Source organism: Venturia canescens, chromosome 7 (genome assembly GCF_019457755.1).
Source record: "Venturia canescens isolate UGA chromosome 7, ASM1945775v1, whole genome shotgun sequence".
In the NCBI taxonomy this organism is placed as follows: Eukaryota; Metazoa; Arthropoda; class Insecta; order Hymenoptera; family Ichneumonidae; genus Venturia; species Venturia canescens.
The window spans coordinates 11,451,322-11,463,536 of NC_057427.1; the positions used below are offsets into that span (position 1 = coordinate 11,451,322).

Sequence of the window (12,215 nt, forward strand, 5' to 3'; positions counted from 1 at the left end):
CGAGGCTCCCATGTTCCGATATATTCTAACGAAGTAACGCGATAAAGATAATAGAAAAATATTGACGCTTGTCTGCCAAACTCCCTTTTTTTCTATGTCTCTATTCTTGTCGATTATAATCGACGGACGAGCAGCTGTTATGCAGCAATAACGTCTGGTCCTCCTCTACTTTTCGGGATTCAAGGTAACGACTCGAGACAAATACACGTGCCAGCGGTTTTCAACTGTTTTCCGAAAGCCTTCGAATTTTTTTTCCAAGGTATGAGATTTAATTGAAACCAAAATTTTCTTCCATCGACGACGGTTAATCGAGGAGACTTGATTTCAGGACGGATTTAATCGACGCAATACAAGTGTAAATTAATTAGTCCATTGGAGTACAAAAATGTCAAAGAAAGTTAAGAAAAGTGCACATTTCCGCTGCTTTAAGATCGGCTCACTGAATTTCCATTTTCAATTTAAAAAATTACGTATCGGTTGCTACGAATTGGACTTACTTTTTCTCTGTTCGGTTTGATGGCCAAAGCCCCAGTCGTGGCAAGAACCACCAGGAAAACCGTACGGTGACGAATTTTCTTCATTCGACAAAACAGAAAGAGGTCATATACGTGACAATTTTCGAACTAGAAAAAATTGAAACAGCGAAATGAGAAAATTCCGTCGCTCGACAATGAAATTTTAAACAATTTGCATAACAACTTTTGGTAAACTTCCCCATTCTGTCAACGCTTCATTTCTCGGTTGGTTTAACAAAATAAACGTTTCGTGTACGTAAGAATTGCTGCGTGGCTCGGGATACGAATCAATTACGGAGTTGTGCGCAAATACGCGTAGGACGCTAATAAAAAAACATCAGCTGACCTTAATCAATTTAGTTTTGTTGTCGATAACTTTTTTACAGCCGCGACTGGGAAACTGGGAAACGCGCACTTGTCTCGAGTCGCTCCCCGCGACGCTAGATTTCTCTGGTGATCCAATAACTTACATTCTCAGGACTCGTGCCCATTTTTTTAAAATTCATATTTATTAATTCGTCACGCAAGAACGAACCGATGTAAGCGTACGAGGAGAGGAGACTTTATTTTTTCAGACGTCAAACACGATTGATAAATTGTTGTTAGACGCCTAATCGCGTGAGCGAACGAGCAGTCGATTAACCGCAAAACGCTGCTCTCTTGCGACGATTCGCCGTATTTTTCGACTCGACAAAATTGAAGAAGAAATTGAGCAACTAATTCGCACCTAGAAGCTTCGTTTAATCGGCTACAAATAACAAGAAAATTGGAGGTTATCGCGGAGCTCTCGGTAATAAAAGTAAACAGAACTTAAGTCGCTCCTGAATAACTTTCTCGAATTAATGCCAAGACGGGTTCGTCGGAGATCATCGAAGATGTAAACACGCGACTATTGGAATTTCTCTGAGCGTCATTTTTTTCATCGAATCGTGCAGGAACGTCGACGCGAGACAGTAAAAAACAGAAACCAAAACTTCTAACGAAACCTCTAAAAGAAGCAGCGGGAGAGAATTCGAATAAAATGCTCTGTCCCGGAGCCAATCTGGAAAGCTTCGACGACTCCATTCGAGTTGTCGGATCGAAAGTACGCATCGGTAAAATTCATGTTTGAGGTGCTTCCGGCTCAGGATCAAAGCTGTCCAGTGCCCTCGTTCTCTCCCGTCCCCCCGCGCTCTTTGAGAACATTTTCCTCTGCGGTTCTCCCTCATCCTCGTGACACGAGGATTAAAGCATGCAGACGCGCGAGAAACATCCAACCGCAAGTGAGAGACTCCGGGGCACTCTCGAAGCCAGCTTCCAACCGCGAGTTTCCCCACTCATTCCCGTTTTTTTCTTCTTATTATTATCCTGGCTTTTTTTACCTTTACAACTCCATAAAGAATGCTGCCTGGCCGACTTCCGGCGACAGCGTGAAATTGTCGAGCGAACTCGACCGTTTTCAAGATGCCCGTATTATTACAATGACGTAGACGCGTATGTACTCGCGCGGAGTGTGCGCACGTGTGAGCACACACGCGCATATCGTCATTTATGACCATTTCTCGGACACTTGTGTGGGCTTTTATCCCGGTTTTACGTACTCATTGTCCTGGTCATGACCTCCGTTGCTTTTTTCAAGCGCGAATTTGCACACTAAACTTTTGAGTTTTACGATCGCGTAAGACGCCGCCGCCGCGCAGGGCTCAAGAATTTCGAGCTCCGTGGCGTTCGCACCACCTCCCCATTAGATTAGATACACTTACAGATCATCAATTTTCTCCATCCTCCTGCTGCTTGATCCACAGCCCTCCAGAAGCTGTTTATTGCGTCAGGGTATTACGGACCCTCCTTATTCAACGGTTGTACGAAAGGGAGGCGGAGGGAAAGAGAGAGAGAGAGAGAGAGAGAGAGAGAGAGAGAGAGAGAGAATGAAGAAAACGGCGTCATAAAAACTGCAGTGAGGATTACGCAGGGCTTAATGGTTTAGTAATTATCCGTGACTTTGCTTGCTCGATAGCTTCATTCCTTCTCTCTCTCTCTCTCTCTCTCTCTCTCTCTCGACTCTTCTCCCGTTTACTACTGTTTTCACAACGTCTATCGTGTTTCTATGAAATTTACAAATTAATAGCCTCGTTCACATTTCATTTGACTTGCCATTAAGGCAGCTCTGTACTTTTGTTCAAGTATTAAGAATCGGCTGCAATTTAAATGTCCTGGAAGCCTTCACGGTTCAGTATTTCATTTTCGAGATACTCGCCATATTGAAAACGGCTCATTTTCGACGCGATGCGAATGCGTCACTGGATAGCACTTTGTTTACATTTTTTATTACCGACGCGAAACGGATTTTTAGTTTCGGAGATATATCGACTAATGAACTGCGTGTTTGTTTCACGTAACGCGCGCAACGGACGGACGACCGTTTTTCTCAAATTTTCGACCACCTTTCTCGATTCAATTGCCATTTGAACACTTTTTAACTTGTTTCCCGATGAATTAATAAGATCTCGGGAAACACTGACATTTTGACGCTGTCGCTTTTGGCTGCCGTTGCCACGATTACAGCGCCCCTTTCTATATGTGTGAGAGACTTATTCGAGCGCATGAAACGTGATTGCCGCGCGGCCCAAACTTTTGGTTCGTACGTGTACGAAGCTACCTTAATTTACCATTCAATTTGGTGGCTGCCTCTGGAACTCGAATTTCTCATCATTTCATATGTTTGTACAAAATGGTCTTTTTTTGTCGCATTTTATTCCATTACCAACAACGTTGGAGGATTTGTCGACCGACTAAAAAAGTGGTTTATTCTAACATTCCACTTCGCACGAGGTACGTTCTGGCCTCGTCGTTTTATCTCGGATCTCGAAAAATTTCATTTTGTAGTTTTCACGTTTTCTGACCTCCCCGATTCCTCCATTATTTGGAGCTCCCTAATATAGAATTAATTTCAGTTTAAACTGCAGCTCAACGCATCAAGTTCAGATTACCACAAACGATAATAATCCCCGGGATGTAATATTAAGAGGCAACGAGGTTCGTGAGAGGTAGCTCAAATTGCAGAGTGTAACTCGGATGAAAACGATGAAATATTCATGTAGGTTCGTATGGAACGTGCTAATTTTCCCGATTCTACGAGAGAGGCAGGGGAGCTCCTAACAGTTAATCCATAATTTGAATGCAATTCGCGCATCACTTATCGCCTCGAGATATAAAGCGAGGCCGCGCGCGAGAAATCGTTCCTTCTGTCTTTTATGCCGGGCTCCGTAATCGCTTTTTTCCAACGGTTATCTTGCGCGGAATTTGCGATAACATTGTTTTACGCAATTTTGAACTCCCTAACAAATCGAACTTCGCGCTGGCTTTCGGATGCCGTAAAGGCGAGCTCTCGCTCGCTGCAGGGAAAGTTGGCCTGCGCAGAATACCTCGATAATCTCGATCGTTAAGTTTCGCAGAAATTCGATAAATACGATGATGGAGCAGTGGAAAAATGCCTCGTGAATTTAGACCTCCAGAAGCCCACTATTTCTCACGTCTCTCGTAATATTCACGCTTACTTTCCGCACACGAGACGACGGGAATGCCAGCATTTTCCAGTTTCGTCGCGTCTTTGCTCCGCAACTAAAGAGCAGCGTCAAAAAATGTGCAAGAACTTTGCAAAGTTCTCGTGCGAGAAACGGCAAAGTTTGATGAGCTCATGCAAATCTGGAATTTTCCAGAAATTGCTCAATGCCCTGCAAATTTGTTGCCGCAAGATTGAAAAACAAGCCAGCAAAAGACTCGGTCAAGGGGGCAACTTCAAACGCATAATTTCGCTTTTTTCCGCAGGAAAGACTTCGGCCTCCGACGTACAACGCGGAAGATTACGCGATTGCTCTCCGGAGATGGGGCCGCCGGCCGACAGTGACGTCCCACGAATCCCACGGAACTTTGCCCTCGACGACGAGTTCCAGTTCCGGCTACGCTTCGGCGTGTGGCGAAATGACACTTCGACAATTCACCTCGGTCAGTGAACTCCTGAACAAACTGCGAGCCGACCTCAGACTCGCCTTTCCAAGGTAAGCGCCGCCGCGCGCACCGCTCGTCATTTATCAATTCAAATTAACACGTATATTTCATCGTCGAACCCCATACGTCGAAGCATCCGACGAACTCTCGCTTCTAAGAGCTGCAAAAAACCGAGTTTTTTATCTTCTTCCCCGCCGAGAGACGTTTACGACTAATCACCTCCTTCTGGTGGAACTAATAACGTATTCGCGATATATGGGCACGTGCGCTGTCGATTTAATAACACCGCCGAACCAGGAAGTGCGAGAAATATTGTTAAGGCCCTCGAGAATTAGCGAACGCTGCACAGTTAACTTTAACGATCGTTCAAGCTCTCCGAAGCTTTTAATCGATCGAGAACAACACGAGAGTCCTCGAAAAATGTCTGGAGCTTGGGGGGCCTGCTGATAATTCAATTATATTTTTCCATCTTTTTATTTCCTGGCAGGTACTTGAGAATTATTCGATTGTACCGGAAGCTGTAATTATGAAAGAGTGGAAAAACAGACGGGAAGCTGCCACAATTTCACGTCGCTCATTTCGGTTCGCCGCAGCAAATTACACTTCAGTTCGTTTTCATATCGAATCTGGATCACGAAACGAATAGATGAAAAAAGGAATAAAAGAACGCGGAATGTAAAACAAATATTGACCTGAATTTTCACCGGTGCAGCTCGAGCATCCTCAATTTCAATTGAGCGAAGCACGAGAAGGTAAAAAAAGAGTTTCGAAATGTAGCCGACGCTCCGGGACTTTTCTGTCGTCTTTACAGGCAAACATCATTGAATCTATGATTTTAAGATATTTGGAACGAGGTTTATCGTCCCGCTAGTCTGCTCGTGGAAAATACTCGTCATTACGTCGTCTCACGCCGTTAGACATCGAGGAATTGATCGTCCCGCGCGAGTACTTTGAGTCAGCATATGCTCCGATGTCCCTGTTTGGCCCACTTGAGTATGCAATAAACAGTCTCGCGCGGCGTGTGTAATCTGACGGTAAATCCTCGACGAGTCATCAGAATTTACTATATTTACGCTGCGCCTACGTTCTCAGAAGCAGTTCCAGGCCAATCGGCGTCTCTTGATGAGTTTTTTTGCACAAACGTTTTTTTTTCAGTTTCCCCAACAAACGAGCTATTTAAGGCCAGTTACTCGATGTGCGTGTTTTGCCACATGAATCGAAAATTATATTCGTCCTTCGAAAAGAACGAATTTCGCCATTTTTCGTCGCGTTTTTTCCGATCGTATGAAAACATACCGAGGCATCGAAATCATAAAATATTTCCGGATTTTACGAGCGTGCGCCAAAGTCACTCGAGTTCCTTTCCTCCGCAAAGGCTCGCTCCCAGGCCAGCTCCGTTTCGTTCATTCCCTCGCTTTGTGATCGGATCTTCCAGATTGTGCAGCAACCTGGCACTTAACTCTGCATCCGCTCTAAATATCCATCTCCGCGATCGCAATATCGATGCGGAGCTCGAGACTCACGCGTGCAGTCGCACGCTCTATTAGTTTCGCAGATTTGCGAGTCGCACAGGAGAAAGACAGAGATATGGAAGAGGGACGAAATTGACGTCTGTGTACGTCGACGAAGCGTAATGTGGGTTTGCGAGCGAGACTCTCGTACGTGCCTCAAGCTTCGTGACACTCTTCGCTATTTCATTTCTCGTATCGTAGAAACGATTTTTCTTTACGAAGCTAAAGTTTGCAGCTCGAAAAACTACGAATTGCAAATTCGCCAGGGAACGAAATGGAAACTGGAATTATTGGAGGCTTTTTTTGCATCATGCCGCGTTGGACTCGAACGCTGCAGACTCCAGCGTCATTTTTCTCCCCTCCCGCTGTTTTTTTTTTCATTCTTCGTCTCCCTCGCTCCGTCAATTTTTCGTGTTCGTAGTCAAGCCTTTCTTCAGTCTCAAAACTTGAGAATATACGTTGGCGAGTAAGGAATTTTGAACCTCAGCTGTTTATACGACGGAGATGCAACGGCCTGGTACAAAAGCCGACGCTCTGCGAAGCCCCCTCGTGGAGGAGTCTTCTGCTCGTTTGGTATGCAACATGCAGATAGCGCATTCATGCTTCGCGGCTAGTTGCATACAGCAAAGTAGCCAGCCAGCCACGGAGAGTAGTCCGTCTGCGGAATAACAAACGGCGCAATATAATGCACACAGCCGAGGAACGCGATGCATTCGAGAAAGGATGGAAAGGACGGATCATTCCGGTATCTTGTGTTCCTGTAACTCGAGTTTACGATGTTTTACATTTTCGTCAAGGGCTTCTCGCTTCCCCTTTTCTCTTTTGCTCTGCCCTTTCAAATGGGTATATAAAATGCTTGACGTTCCTACGTTTTTTTTTTAAGAGACCCTAACCTCGTTGGAGTAAAGAAATTTATGCAAAGCCTGTTTCAGAAGGAAAATCTATTTGCGTGAATCATCAACTGTAAACGTATTTTTCTATTGAACTTTCGACCGAACTTCCGGGGTGTTTTACCGACGATCTTTCGAGCATTTCGCTCGGGAGGAGGCCCGACTTTGATCACTCTGGCATTCGTGCTGGAAACCAATCTTCGGGCCGGAGTATTCGAAACGGAATGTTTTCAGAAACGAAAATATGTTTTTTGTCTAAAATGTATAACGGATTATCGACTCAAAGTATTTTCCTATTAACGTTTATTTCGATTGAACTTCCTGGTGATTACGGACGTGAATATATTCGACCCAGCGGAAATGGATCATCGGCAATCGTGCATGAAATTAAAATCCCTTTGCTCAAATATTTCATGCAAAATTCAGTGTAGGTTGAGAGTGATTTGGAAATAAAAAAAAAGTCAAAAATTCACTGTACGGAAAGCGTGTGTGGATTTTATTAGACAATGAGAAATCGTAATTAGCAATTAGCTCTGGCTTCCCTGTGCTAACCAATTAAATTTTCAATGGACCGTATAAATATTTCCCAGAAGAGTTTAGCAACGCGTTCGCAGTGTCAGCAGCCGCGAGACAATTCCTCGTTGAATATTTTCCGTCCTCCTCGAGCCTCTTTCTCTATTTTATCTCTGTCGAATCTCGATGGATTTCGCTCCATTCGTGGAGTGTCTATTGAAGAAAAGTTTCCGGGAAAAAAAGTAGAATCCGTTGAGAAAAAGGCTCTCGATATTCTTAGCTCTGAAAGGCAGCACGCGGGCAGGTGTGTACGTTTAAAAATTCGTTGTGTATCGTTATGAACGAGGAGGTCCGTAGTTGCGAGATCATCGTTTGCATAATAACACGAGGCAGCGTAATACCCGCCGTAGCGCCATTGTTTTCGGACCATTTCTTGAGCCTCGTACACGCTCATCCGCGCAGCAGTTTATTAAAAGCCTCGAGAATAAAAAGGATGGAAAATGTGCTCCATTATTTGACGTTTCTACGAGGGGGAGCGTGGCTGAAGCGTCGATCGACGTAACAACGAACGAAAGTGATATTCCACTTTTTGTTCTCGAGAGATTATCTTGCTAATTGCATCACTGAAAAAACTGACGCGCGGCGCGTCCTTCGAAACAAGAACCCGGAGATAATTCGTCCTCGCGGATGCGCTCATCCGCGCGGAAGCCTCCAACATCGAGCCGATCACAGATCATAGGAACAAAAATCAACGAAAAAACACAACTCGCACGCGAGACTTTTCGAGCTCCACGGAAGCTTCCAAGTTTAGGCTCCTCGAGATCGAATCCGTCCCTCGTATATTTATAAAAGGGACTCATTCAAAATGTAATACTTAAATAAACGCTGAAAAAAACAATATCATCGAGGGAATTAACTGTCTCGGTTATTGCCGGGCATCAGTTTATTATCCCGTTTGGGAACTCGTTCGACGAGATGCACGCACACCAGCCGGTTTCCTACACGTTACGAGCACATAGTGTACGGTATATCGTCGATCAAAGATTTTTTTCAAGTACGGAAGAGGATGCGAGAACGATAGACGAGTGTATTCGATCTTTCGTTGATCGCTTGGGCTCCGTCTTCCCCCCCCCCCGCCCCCCCCCCCGCCCCCTCGTCGCTCACTCTTTCGCTCTTTCTCTCCCACTGCACACAATAATACACATTATAAATACAGTAATAGCCAACTCCAAGCTCGACGATTAATTCCCTTTTTATTTCTCCTCTCGAGTCAACTTAATCTTTCGAAATTTTTATCGGGGATTTGCCGCGCGATGGAGAACCGGTCGGCACACTTTTTGGCCCGTCATCCTCATCGAGCTCCTCCGTGATCAGAATCGAGGAGACAAAACGTGTGTACACATTGTATACACAGAGAGACTCCCACTGAAATAATGAAAAAAAATGGGAACTACGATTTTTTCTGTTTCTTCTTAACTTGCCCTGTCATCGCCGATGGAAAACTTGTTTTGAAATGAAGTCGTTCGATCTGTGAATTAGTATCCGAGTGACGAATACCTTTTGTTTTTGTACAGAGACCAGACTCGATTGACGCTCATTACTCGTAAATTTCACCGGATGCTCCAACTTTCACGATTCAAACGAATTTGGAGTTAAAAAAATGGGAAATTGGGAAAATCGAAAAAAAAATTTTTGAAGGCAGTAGACTATGAAAAAATTCCGAAATTCGAAAATTTTGAAATTTTTCGAAAATCGAAAAAATCGAAAAAATGACCTCCAACGGTGGGTTTGAAACATGTTTCATGCGATTCTATGTCGAACGAGACGAAAGTGGAATGATCAAAAAAAAAAAATATTTTCGAAGGCATTAGACTATGAAAAAATTCCGAGAAAATTTTGAAATTTTTCGAAAATCGAAAAAATCGAAAAAATGACCTCCAACGGTGGGTTTGAAACATGTTTCATGCGATTCTATGTCGAACGAGACGAAAGTGGAATGACCAAAAAAAAAAAAATATTTTCGAAGGCATTAGACTATGAAAAAATTCCGAGAAAATTTTGAAATTTTTCGAAAATCGCAAAAATTGAAAAAATTACCTCCCACGATGGGTCCGAAACATGTTTCATGCGATTCTGAGTCGAATGGGACAAAAGCGTGATGACTGAATAAAAAAAAATTTTTTCGAAGGCATTAGACTATGAAAAAATTCCGAGAAAATTTTGAAATTTTTCGAAAATCGCAAAGATTGAAAAAATTACCTCCCACGATGGGTCCGAAACATGTTTCATGCGATTCTGGGTCGAATGGGACAAAAGCGTGATGACTGAAAAAAAAAAAAATATTTTCGAAGGCATTAGACTATGAAAAAATTACCTCCCACGATGGGTCCGAAACATGTTTCATGCGATTCTGGGTCGAATGGGACAAAAGCGTGATGACTGAAAAAAAAAAAATATTTTCGAAGGCATTAGACTATGAAAAAATTCCGAGAAAATTTTGAAATTTTTCGAAAATCGCAAAAATTGAAAAAATTACCTCAAACGATGGGTCCGAAACATGTTTCATGCGATTCTGAGTCGAATGGGAGAAAAGCGTGATGACTGAATAAAAAAAAATTTTTTCGAAGGCATTAGACTATGAAAAAATTCTGAGAAAATTTTGAAATTTTTCGAAAATCGCAAAAATTGAAAAAATTACCTCCCACGATGGGTCCGAAACATGTTTCATGCGATTCTGGGTCGAATGGGACAAAAACGTGATGACTGAAAAAAAAAAAAATATTTTCGAAGGCATTAGACTATGAAAAAATTCCGAGAAAATTTTGAAATTTTTCGAAAATCGCAAAAATTGAAAAAATTACCTCCCACGATGGGTCCGAAACATGTTTCATGCGATTCTGGGTCGAATGAGACAAAAGTGTAATGACCGAAAAAAATCCAATCTTCAGTTCAAAGTGCGCTTTTCATCCAATCAGTTCAAAACGAACGTGCATTCTCCATCGTATGCAACGCTGCTCCGGGAGCCTTGCTTCGAAAGATGTCGGCTCGCACGACCCAATTGAGATCTTCGAGAGGTACAAAGTACATCGAATTTCACGATTCTGCTTCTTCACTCCCCGATTAACGGCACTCAATGCTCTCGCTCGTTTTATTTTCACTCGTGTATATATGCTCCGAGAATTTCGAGATTTACGAATTCATTGTAAATCAGGGGAATGCTAATCGGACTGAAGGAGTTTTCGTTTACTGCATAATCATTCACGCGACGTGGGAGTGTCTTGGTAGTCAATGATTTATTTTCCATCCTCCCGTCTCTCAATCAGTTCCGCAGCGATTTGTTTTCTCGGAAATAAATTCGAAACCACGTTCAGAAATAGGCAAATAAGTGTGTCGAACCACGAAAATCTGCCTCAATTGCGCAGCTGTTTGAATACGCAGCGAGGCGCGAACCGAAAATGAAACTTTGGCGAAATTAGTCGCCACGAGAATCTTATCTTATCCGGCGACGCGTTCTTCGACGTTGAATTAAGACGTTGCGGAAGCGAGAAAATCGTATTCGTAAACGAAGCACAAGCGATGCGATCGATCTCGGCTGAAACGTCCGGTAGTTCAGTCAACAATTTATTGTATCGTAAATTATGGAAACGCAATAAATGACCGGCTCGTTTACGATGCGTAGTCGTCGATTGGCGCAATTAGCGATTTCTTTCGCTGCTTTATCGACGGCCTCCTTCGGAAATGGCCATTCGAAGCTGCAAATGAGCTCGTCCGTCAGTTTCGTTCCACAGGAAATATTGATTGGTCATTAAAAACGAAAACTGAAGAGTCATTCGACATTTTTTTAACAATTCCGATCGGACGATCGTACTTTTTATTGAAAAAATCCTCTCGAAGCCAAACGCTCGTTTGCTGCTTCGACGCATCGCGAGCAACGAATCCCGACAATGACGACGTAAAAGCCACAACACTGTGCGGGAATAAAAAAAAACGAAACGGGGTGACGACAAACTCTCTCAGAGTTCCGTTAAATCTCCGTAGCGATTCTCTCGTCTCGACAAACGCAATTAAACTACTCGGCTCTCTATACGCTACGGTGACGAGAACAACCGCAAGTTATTCTCCATGTTTACGGTACATGACGTGTGTACCGATACTACTACTACTAAAGAGGCTGAAACAATCTGAGATAAAAATCCGGAAGAAAAGTCGCCCAAACTTGGTGCTCGCATTGTTATTTTCCAAATGGAAAAAAAAGTGGAAAACTCACGAGATCGTGACTGGATCAAAATGCACTGAGACTATGAATAAATTGAATGGTAAAATGGTCGAAAATCATTCGAAAAATCATAAAAATCACAATGGTTTTATATTGCACGATCGAAAGTATTCGAAACTCGAATATTCAGTGAATTGCGAGCCGCTAAAAACTACCTCAAAGTCGTAAAATCATTCGCTAAAAACTACTTTCTGCTGAATTTATAACTGAAATGAAATTTTGGTTTTTTACAGTTTTGTGCAAGAATTCGCGGCTCCGCCAGCAGACGGGATGACACTCTTGCTCGAAACGCTTCGCGGCGTCCAATTGATCCAGAGCAGCCCACCGAGCGGCCAGGGTGGGCCAAGAATCGGCACGAGACGAGCTGCCCTCGATGAGCTCGGATGCGTCGAGTGCTTGGCCGCATGCGGCGAGAGATGTCCCGATGCACCGAGACTTTTGTCACAAGCGCAGCCGGGACTCCTCGCTCTCGCGGTTTGTCTCACCAGCAGCCTCAACCGGTCCAGAGTTCTCGCGTTGCAGG

General features: G+C 43.5%; 1 protein-coding gene across 4 annotated transcripts in view; it reads left to right on the plus strand.

Annotated features, from left to right (window-relative positions):
* Positions 1-12,215, plus strand: part of mwh (multiple wing hairs) — a 105,936-nt gene that overhangs the window by 88,280 nt on the left and 5,441 nt on the right. For all 4 annotated transcript variants that reach the window (XM_043423096.1, XM_043423095.1, XM_043423097.1 and 1 more), the window contains 2 exons: positions 4,323-4,552; positions 11,926-12,214. In XM_043423096.1, coding sequence (XP_043279031.1) covers positions 4,323-4,552; positions 11,926-12,214 — 519 coding nt within the window. The remainder of the gene's footprint in view (positions 1-4,322; positions 4,553-11,925; position 12,215) is intronic.